Source organism: Camelus dromedarius, chromosome X (genome assembly GCF_036321535.1).
Source record: "Camelus dromedarius isolate mCamDro1 chromosome X, mCamDro1.pat, whole genome shotgun sequence".
Taxonomy (NCBI): domain Eukaryota; kingdom Metazoa; phylum Chordata; class Mammalia; order Artiodactyla; family Camelidae; genus Camelus; species Camelus dromedarius.
The window spans coordinates 2,073,313-2,084,178 of NC_087472.1; the positions used below are offsets into that span (position 1 = coordinate 2,073,313).

Below are 10,866 nucleotides of genomic sequence, written 5' to 3' on the forward strand. Positions count from 1 at the left end.
GACCAAGTGAAGCATCCCCCTAGGAAGGGCCCCAAGGAGCACAGAGGGCACAGGACATCCAGTAACACAAATGAGATCCCTTCCCCACACAGATGCTCTTTAGACACGGTGGTAACAAAAAGGGCAAGACGTGGGGTTTGGAGGGCTACAAAATTCCTCTGGCATCTCCCGTAACTGTTCCCCACACACGTGCCGTGCCTCCAGCCCCACCCCGTCCCACTTGGATGCACATGCTCTATATGTCTTTGCTTTATCTCTTATCAATACTCTTTGTCAACATTCTTCTAATTTCTCAAAAGGCATTTCCCCCCACCCCCTGCTGACACTTTTCTTCTTTTCCTCCTCCATATTCCAGCATGTCCACTATAATCCATCCAAAACAAGAGCTCCAGGGTCCCTAGGAGATTCCAGTGGAGAAGGACAGGCGGCATGCACTGTACGCGCTTTTGTAGTCCTAAGCCAGAGGGTGTGCTGAAGAACACGGCTCTGGGCAGGACCCACCGTAGCTGTGGCTTTGCAGCCAGACCCCTGAGCCTAGGTTAATTACCACTGGGCACCCAAGTCAAATCATGATGGATGCCGAGTATGTCCTGTGCAATTGGAAAGGCCACTTTTGGCCAGCAAAGGTCTTGTCCAGGTCCAAGACCTCAGCAGGAAACAAGAGGGAAAGGGCCTTTCCTCTAGAAGTTCAAATACTCTCAGTGGATGAAAATGTCAAAGTGAAAAGCACAGATATAAAGGCCCTAAACGAGTCTCAGATTGAATCCATCACCTCCTCACTGGCAGCCCTGTCCAAGACCAGTGTCCCACCAGGAGAGGAGGTGGCTTACAGAAGCGCTCTGACGGCGGCACAGGAGCTTCTGAACCAGAGAGCAAATCTGGGTCCTGTGAGGGCGTCGGGCGCTCCGGAGTCCACGACGTGGTCTCCAAGGGGACCGAAAAAGCGACCTCGTAAAAAGTATCAGAAGCCCAGAAGGCACTTCCTGAGGAGTCCTAGGAAACGTGAGAACCCCAAATCACCCTTGGTACGACGTTCCAAGAGGGAGGATGCCCCTGACCATGACAAACTTCAGGTGCACACTACCATCGGCTGTATTCCAAGGGAAAGGCAAACAGAGCCCTCAGGAAGCTCCAGCATGTGCCCAAACTTCCCGCCCCTGCCAGAAGATGACCACAAGAAAGAGGGCAGGGAGGAGAGTGACACCTCAAGAGTTATGTCCTTGCCTTGCACAGTCAGGGAGGAGGGGACCGGTGCTGAAGGTGGAGGCGTCCTTCCATCCCTGCCACCGGGTTTCCTTCCCACTGTGCGCATGGCCCGGGAAGTCTTCTGTGCACAGGCCCTGGCTGTCTCCGCTGAAGGTGCTACCTTCTCCGGGACTGCTAAGGACCCTGGACAGGGCACCTGGAACCCAGGTTTGGAAGGCGAAGCAGCAGCCTCCAGCGGCCCTAAGCCCAGGCTGCGTTACTCACTCCGACTAGCAAGTAGAAAACGGAAGCTGCAGGTACCAGAGTTTGAGGGAGGGCTGCAAGAATCTCAGCCTTCAGTGGACTCAGAGGCTAGTAGCCCCACCAGTGCCGCTGAGAAGGGTGTCGGCGAGGCCACGGGACAGCCGCCAAGCCTGGCTTCCCCACAGGAGCCGTCTCCCATTGAAAGAGGAATGATGGTCTGGTTTAAATTTCAGAATCACCCCTTCTGGCCGGCTGTGGTAAAGAGTGTCAGCCAAACGGAGCAGACTGCCAGGGTGCTCCTGATTGAGGCAAACATGCACAGTGAGAGGAGCGGCATCCGAGTTCCTCTTCGAAGACTGAAACACCTGGATTGTAAAGGGAAGGAAAGGCTAGTGAAGAGAGCTGGGAAACTGTACGGGCAAGGTGTGAACTGGTGTTTCTCACTGATTTCCCACTACCGAGAAGGGCTCGGTCGTGGGACTTTTGCTGGCTCTTTCCTGGACTATTATGCTGCGGACGTCAGCTACCCAATGAGGAAAGCCATCCAAGAGGGGGACCTGGAGATTGAGTTCCCAAAGGTGAATTATGCCGACCTGGAAGATTCCGAGGAGGAGACCTCCCTGGGCGGGAAGAGGCCCTGCAAGAAAATCCTCCCTGACCGGATGAGGGCCGCCTGGGACCGAGCCAACCAGAAGCTAGTGGACTTCATCGTGAAAAGGAAGGGGGCCGACCACCATCTTCTGGACATTGTCAAAGGCAGGAAGCAGTCCCGCTGGCTGACATCCTATCTGAATTCCAATAGGTATGTCATCTGTGTCGAAACATACCTGGAAGATGAAGATCAGTTGGATGCAGTGGTGGGACACTTGCAAGAAATCTACAAACAGGTCGACAAGAAGGTGCTGGCTCTGACACGAGATGACAAAGTGAGTTTTGTCCTGGAAGTTCTTCTGCCAGAAGCAATCATCTGTTCACTTGCAGCACTGGATGGATTGGATTACAAGGAGGCAGAAGCAAAGTACCTGCGAGGGCCACCTGTGCATTACCGGGAAAAAGAGCTCTTTGATGAAAACATCTTAAAGGAAATGAGAAGGAGGTCAGCGAGGAGGAGCAGGGTGAAGTAACTCTCCCCCCGCGCCCACACCTTGTCAGGGAGACTTCTCATCATGCACATCATTAGCGAGCATCCCTGTCTGTCTGAAAGGCGTGATCCTCCCAATGTCTGTGGCGCGTAAACACCTTCTGGAAATCCAAGGCCTCGGGAACGCGCTGAATTCCTTCTGGATCCATCCCGAGCACTTGAGGGTGGCATGGTCATCATCATTCCTCGTTCCCAGACCCCTCACACTGCTCATTTATTAAGATGCTGCAGATAACCGGACTTGCCTCTACTTGCCCCAATGTGTAGTTTTCCAAATATCTTCATAAAACTGCTTTTGACTTTTTTTTCCCCATAGTTCAAAATAGGATGCACATTCTTTTGTTACGTGAAAAAGCCCTGGTTTCAGATACTAAGCAACCGTCGTTTTCAAAACCTAAGGTGTATGTTTTACAGAAATGTCACATGGGTTTCTCATTCTTCCTGTGATGGAGTGGTACAGACGACTGATTGGATTCCTTCTCAAGATCATCCCTGACTTTTCCCGACTGTGCTTGCTCGTTTGGAAAAATAGCCCTGAGAGGTGAAGCCAGTGACAGAGATGTTCCCTATATATTGTTGCAACCTTCCAACGGTTCTTGGAAAAGCGATCTGAAATCCAGACAAGGTCAGTGGACCATCTGCACGTGGTCCTCATGGGAGTGAATGCAATCTCAGCATGCAGTCAACGTTGTGTCACCCTGTGCAAGACTGTTAACTCTACGTTAGTTTCCCTGAGATTGCATTTCTGGGAGTATCTCTTCTTCAGCGGCTGAGTGGTTTCCCAAAGCCGACAGGCTCCTGGCCATCCTCCTAAGTGACAGGGACTGGATCTGCTACACGTAGCCGTCTGTCCCCATGTGGAAGACAACTAGGGCCATCATATACACAGTCCAGCTACTCTAGACCCAGGAGTCCAGGCTGACTGTCAGGCACCCATCTACTTGGCATAAATTGTAGGAAAGCAAGCTCTTTGTTCTGGACCTGTGTCCCCTAAACAACAACAACAACAACAACAACAACAACAACAACAACAACAACAACAAATCAGTCGTTTGTCTCAAACCAAGCAAGCTTGATCTTTGGACTTACTCGCTGACTGGCTCCGACAGGTTCTGACACTGTAAATGCAGACCAGTAAGTCATTCCAGGCTGCGTGAGCAGTGGTAGATGGACCAGGATCTGGGAAGTGGGAACTGGGTTACAGAAGAGTCTCCATTCGGCTAAACACAGTTTTTGTTGGAATACAGGGAAACGTGCGTGATTAAGAGGTAAATTCTGAAGCCCATGAACTGTCATCCTAACTTGAAACAGGAGGTCTTGTTGTTGTTGTTGAGAGGAGAAACAGATGTTAAACAAGCTAGCTTCCTTTTTAAAAGCTGATGTGAAAATAAACATTAAAGGCTTAATGTGAACCTGAGTGTGTTTTTATTCTTAGATTCAACTGTCACTCACAGGTCCAGGTTAAGTGTTCATGTGGCCTCGTGATGTGTGTGTGTGTGTGTGTGTGTGTGTGTGTGTAAAATTTGCACAGGTCAGCTGTTTTGATTCACGGTAAAACCATGGTATCGTTTACCTCAAACCTCTGCTTCATCATATTTCAGATTGTACAACTACATAGTTGGAATGTCTGAAAAATTATATGTGTGTGTGTGTGTGTGTGTGTGTGTGTGTGTGTGTGTGTGTGTGTGTGTATACTTTCAGGATTTTGATGGATTAGTTGCCGTCTTTGAAAGTTCTCCAGGAACTTTCTTCTCACTGTAAGGAAATATTCACTTTCATACTCATTTTTTAAATTTTAGTCAGGGCCTTCCAGATCATATGTACTTCAGGCCCACCAGAACCCGTCTGAACTCTGTCTGACAGAGGCCAAGACTCCTGGGGCATTTCTGCCTGGGCCAAAGCACATGACTTCCTCATGGTCCTGGGAAGTGTTTGGAAACACACCACCTCCATGCTCTACATGGAACTTACACCCTGAAACACCACACTTCATTTCTTCTATAACACTGTGTTTCTCTGAGTCAAATATACCTCCCAGCTTCAGCTTTCTCAGGGAGACAGGTCTGTCTCTACGTTTTCCTATTTTCTTCACTACTTCATTCTTACATTCATTCCCTTCACTCATTCATTCATCCATTCAAAGCATTGTGAGTTGGTAGAGCTTAAGACTCTGCTCTGAGGATAAATTCCAGGTGCCACAGGAAGAGCTCACTGTCCCGTGAGCTAGGGGACCATCTAATCTCCAAGATGATGGGGATGCACCACTCACCTTCTCAGTGAGAAATATTTATCAGCATCATGGACTGATGGCCTACATATGAAAGCAGAACCCCGTGGATCCCCACATCGGTGAGTTCATGGGTGCCTGTTGGTTTATAGAGAAGGGAGAGTACCGGGGCCCTCTTGTGGGGTTATTTGCCTCTCTGGGACATGCATCTCTTCTCTTCCCATTTGGACCGGGGCGCATTTGGGGTGTAGAGCCGGATTTGTGGCTGGCTGTGTGGACTCTGAGATCCCTTCCCATCTGAGCCTTTGTTAAGGTGGCTCTAAGACCGCCCATCAGAGGTGTGTGTATTTGATGGGAAAACCCAACCTTTTGGTCACCCATTGGAACCCACTGCATTCAGGACATCGCTCCTGCAGTCATAAGTCAGAAGGCTGAACGTTGAGCTCTGAGCCTCATTTTTGGCTGGCAAAGGTGAGTGGAGAAGGCATGCACAGCATTTACAGGTCTCTGCATCCGTGGCTGAATCTGACAACAAAAGATTGGAACCTCCCAGGCAGGTTCATCAGATCCCATCCTCAAGGAAGTCACAGCCCATGTACTCCAAATAGGAAGGTCCTGTCTGGGGCCCTAAGGGTGACCTGAGAGTCTGGGAGAGCCAGTCCAATGCCCCCGGCCCCTGGCCAGCCTTCAGTCTACACCCCACTCCCCTGCCCTTCTGCCTGACTTTGGGAGCACAGCCCCATTAGAGCGGGACCACATCTGACCCCGAGGCAAGCCATTCCCCACACCTCTCCAATCACCTTCCTTGTCCTCATCAATTCTGTGTCCACCCTGAGACTCCTCTGGGCCACAGAGGGCTCTCAGGGACACTGCCTCAGTCCCAAGTCAACCCAGAGCCTGCCTCCTTGCCCTGGACGATCTGCCAAGCTCACTGGCCCAGAACTGTAACCGCCCTGAGCCTCCCCTGGTCCCTAGAGGGGCCATCAAGGTCACTGCCCAAATGCCATATCCACCCTGAGCCTCGCAGTTTGGAGGGGTTGCCTCTGCCACGGCAGGCCAAAGGGCCCGCAGGCCATCACCCCCATGCCAGTGCCAAGGCTGTGGGCTGGACCTACGGTCAGTTGCATTGCACACTGGGGATCAAACACACCCACCCTCGTCCTGCCTGGCACAAGGACTTCTGGCCTTACTGGCCAAGCCTGAGATGACCTCTGGGCAGTTTCATAATCAGTTTCCCAGTGATTGTACTAGTAATCCTCAAAGTTTGGGGGGCCCCTTAGGGGTGCTCAGAAAATGTCGTCCTTCTGCAACCAGAGCACCCTGGGGTACCCAGCATCCACCTCCCCCCATCATACTGTAATTAATACTGCTTTGTGGTGTCTAAGCCCCTCCCCCAGGGCTACATTGGCTGGAAGGGGGCCTTGCTGGGCAGTCAATGCCTAAGGGGGTGGCTGCTCATTGTCCTGGGGAGAGGGAAATGAATGAAGGCCATGAACCTAGGATAGACCACTAGGAGTCAATGACATAGTCATGGCAACCCTAAAACCACAACTTACTGGCACAGTGACTGAAGAACCAGCCCCAAGCAACTAGGGAGGAAGAAAAGGAAGGTGCCCCCTCAACCCAGGTCCACAGGTACTTTCAAGGTGAGGTGACCTCACCCTAGCTCTTCCTCCTCTTCCCTGTTGACTCCCCTCAAGGCTCCTTCCTTGCCCTTCCCTGACGTACACTGCCTCCTCAGCCCCCACCCCTTCACTTGAAGCCTCTGTTTCTCCAAACCAAATGGCCTTCGTGCTCACTTTGCTGTCTTTCCAGAGGCCCAAGACAACCATTTGAGTCCTAAGAACTATACCATCAAAACCATGCATTGTTATAAATTCATGAACACCATCCTTGTGCACTTTCTTATAGTTGCATGCTTGAGACACCAGTGATCTAATGCACATGCTTGGTATAGAACGAAGCTTGTTTATTTGCAAAAGCCATGTTAACTCTGAAAAATAAAAACCGTGAGAAGTTTGCACAGTCTCAGTGGAAACAGCTGGAAAATCATGACTGGAGACAGGTCATTTTGTGTCCTTCCATTTCTTCCTAAGAGAATCTCGATTGGAGGAAGGAGCATATCAGCCAGTCCTTTAAAGAAGGGGTGTATTTGTTCCTAGTAGTCTCTTCTCTTCATTGTTCTTTCTTCCCCCAACCCAACCCCCTCTTTTCCTACCTTCTTTTTGACTGGGTACTTTTTACAACCACTTCTTCGCTCCCTGTTTTGTTTGGGGGGTTAACAGGTTCTATGGGCCCTTGGGAAGGTAGACAGACACAAGACCAAGGAAGTGGAGATGAGTTTAGACAGTAAGAGGAGGAAAAGGATTGGGGATTCTTTGAGGGGAGAGTAGGAAGAAAATGTGTGACATTAGTAAGCAGATATCTTGACTTTAATCTAGACTGAGAGGTTTGGCTATATCCATAGCAGATGACAGTAATGGCAGTAAAAGATGAGGAACTAAGGTTGACTTCAATGTAAAATATGGTAGCAATTCACTCATAATGAATTCACTTAATCCCAAAACAAAGATTTATTGAGCACCCACCATAGTCCAGGCACTAGGTTAGGGACCAATCAAAGGATAATAATAACTGTCACTAACAAGCGGTTTGGATATCTAATCTTTACACAAATTCTTCAATGTAGATGAGGTTATCTTATTTTATAGGACAGGACACTGAAGACCAGCAAAGTTGAGCAACGCGTTCCAGGTCACCTAGTGTTGAGTCTAAGTTTGCCTGACTCCAAAGCCCACACGTTCCCCATTCCTGTACAACCTATGGCCAAAAAGAGCAGGGAAGGACCGAGACATTTTCTGAGGTTTTGAGTATATGGAATGAGGAATTTGGGAGTGGTTTTCGAAAGCTTTCAAACAGGCATAAACGTGGAGAGAACAGTATGATGATCACCCAGCTTCATCTATTATCAAGATAGAGTTCATTCTGTTTCACATATTACCCTTTGTAACTCTGCCCCTGCCCCATCCCCACTCAGTTATTTTAAAGCTAATCCTAGACATCCTAGACATTTATTCATAGCCCCTTCGTACGCATACTGGTTTCTTAAAACAACGTCATGCATGACCAGGCATAGCAAGTCATCAATAATTCTTAGCATTACCTAATGTCTGGTCAATATTTACATTTCCCAGATGATTTCATAAGTGTCTTTTTATTCTCAGCTGGTCCAAATCAGGATTCAAAAAGGGTCTGCACCCTCCATCTCTTGGCATGTTTTGTTAGTTTCTTCTAGTCTGTTACCAGTCTCTCTCCTCTTGCTTTTCCTTGCCATTTATTTGCTGCTGAGGAAGTTAGGTCATCATCTCCTAAAATTCCAGAGATCTTGAATTTGGCTGATTGCATTCCCCCTTGTGTTTCTTAACATGTTCTCCTAGCCACAGTTATTTTCTGTAAACTGATAGGCTTCAACAGATTCAGGTCTGACTTTTGGGCAGGAATACATCAGAGATGTTGCTCTGTACTTCCATTTGCATCCGTGTCCCATCGGGAGATACTTAAAGACTCCCTGTCCCATTTTTGTGACATGGGTTCAGTTGTTATTAGCCTGCCCCATTTGTGTCAAAGTTCCCAGTCACTAGGGGGATCATTTATTACCTAAATGGAGACACATTTGAGAATGAAGAACGGCGTGGTATTAGTAACGATGCCTGGACAGACAATGCAAACCATAAGGAAAACCATGGTGTATACTAAATGCAGCACATCAGCATTTCACTTAATGGGTGTAGCAACCATTGGGGATTATTGTCTAGATCCATTATTTCGTTGGCTGTTCAAAATGGTGGTTTCTTATAACTTATCATTCTTCCTGGATTTATTGGCTGGAACTCTTACCATAAAGAAAAACTCCTGGTTATTTGGCTTTCCTGCAATATAACCCACACAAGAAAAGCAGAATTACTGCTTTATTCTTTCCCTTTCAGAGTGATGGGTTGCTGTCTTCCAGTCTCTTAAAGTGAACAAAGATCATTTGGTGGTTTGTTTTTTTGTTTTTTTTGTTTGTTTGTTTGTTTGTTTGTTTGTTTTTTTTGGTTTTGCCAAAAACTCTGGTTTATTAGCTGTATGGGTGATTCAAACCAGGTATTATTCCATTTGTATGTCTTTTCTAGAGAAACGTCCCTTCAAGTCCTTTCTCTACCTTCCAGTTGGCTCATTTACCAAAAGTCACACGCCTAGGAAACGGCAGCAGTTGGCCTTGAACTCTGGATCCCATGCTTTACCTACTGTGCTGTCAAACTGCACACAAAGGCAGCATTGTAGACTGTCCTCTAGGATAACAGCGTGGGGAGCTAAGGATACACCCACTCCAAATCCCCAACATTCCACCTCTCTTGCATTTGTAAGCCTTTTTGAAACTAATTTAAAAAATCTCAGACCCACTAATAACGAGGTCCCCAAGGATATGAATTGTTACACAGAATATCATTTTTCATCTGTCGTCTGTATCTTTCAAGTTTTGACTGTGTCTTCATGGTTGGAGTAGTTGTTGAGTGATTCCACTCTTCCTCTTCCCATATCCTTCATAATTTGATACATTTTGATAATATCATCTCAGCTTCCTTTGTCCCAGACTCAAGATATGTAAACTCTTCAGTTCGTCCTTAAAGAAACAAAAGGGCGAATGACACTAGGAGTTTAATCTCAAATCTATTGTATGAATGATGCAAATATGAAAGGAAGGTTCCTAGTTCAATCTCTATATGTGCCTTATGGTTTCACTTAGAGAAAAGCTGTACAGTAATCCCTGTCAGAATTCCTAGCTCCTTCACCTCACTAGTCAAGCCCAATGAAAATGGGAGATAACTTCATGTATTTCCACCTTTGTTACTGAAAAAGAGTGCAAAACTCTGATAAGGAGTCCCAGGGAGGAGTACTGGCTTTGGAATAATTTTCCTCTAGCAACATTCAGCTGTTAAAAAAAATAGGCATGGAAAAATCATTTCAATTTGTCTCTCCAAAAAAATGGGAGTGAATTCTAGCCTGTAAGACACATTATGGATGCTCAGGAAATGTTAGTACTTTTTTCTTTTCCCTCCACAAAGTACCACACATTCTAACCTGAGTATTTCTCCATGCAGCCTGGAGGTCTTGTATTGTCTGCCGCTGACCTTGCAAAATACTGGATGCTGTTATTCACAAACCCTTTTCATTTGTGGGTTTCAATTCACTTTGCTTTTCCTCCTAACTGTCCCCAAAACAACTCAGTTGAGAGATCTCTTTGTCCACATCTGGTTTTACTCTCATCTCTAACCCCTAAATTTCTAACAGTTTCATAACAAGAGTATCCCTTTAGCATCTGAAGACTCCCGGGGCATTCAAGTGAAGCTGTAAAGTAGGTAGAAGATACAGAGATCTGTAGCTCACCCTGGGTCATTACCATATACAGCAGTCTTTAGCATAGAAACAGTTGTTCAGAAAATACAAAAGGAGAAGGGATGCAACTATAGACAACGGTAGCATTAAAGATGAGGAGGAAGAAGCAGTCTAGGAAAGAGCCTGAGGAAATCATTCAGCATCATAGGACAACCCGAAAAGAGCGTGGGATAAATGAAGATATAGCAAGAAGACAGAGGCTGGTACTAGCACAGAAACAGACAGATAGACCGATGCAACAGGAGAAAGAGTCCCAAAGTAAACCCACCCATATACGGTCAACTCACATTCAACAAGGGTGCCAAGAACACAAAAAGGCAAAAGGATGGTCTCTTCATTAAATGGTGTTGGGCAAACTGGAAACCCACATGCAGAAGAGTGAAAGTGGACCCTTATCTCACGCCATATACAAAAATCCACCGAAAATGGACTAAAGACTTGAATGTAAGACTTGAAACTGTAAAACTACCAGAAGAAAACATAGGGAAAAAGCTTCTTGGCATTGATATGGGCAATGATTTTTTTGATGTGTACCAAAAGTACAGACAACAAAAGCAAAAATAGACAAATGGAATTGCATCAAAGTAAAAACCTTCCGCACAGAAAAGGAATC

General features: G+C 46.9%; 1 protein-coding gene across 1 annotated transcript; it reads left to right on the top strand.

Moving 5' to 3' along the window:
- The first annotated feature begins 572 nt into the window (after positions 1-572).
- PWWP4 (PWWP domain containing 4) lies at positions 573-2,573 on the top strand. The gene has a single exon (XM_031446202.2). The coding sequence runs from the start codon at positions 573-575 to the stop codon at positions 2,571-2,573; it is 2,001 nt and encodes a 666-aa protein (XP_031302062.2).
- The last annotated feature ends 8,293 nt before the right edge of the window (positions 2,574-10,866 follow it).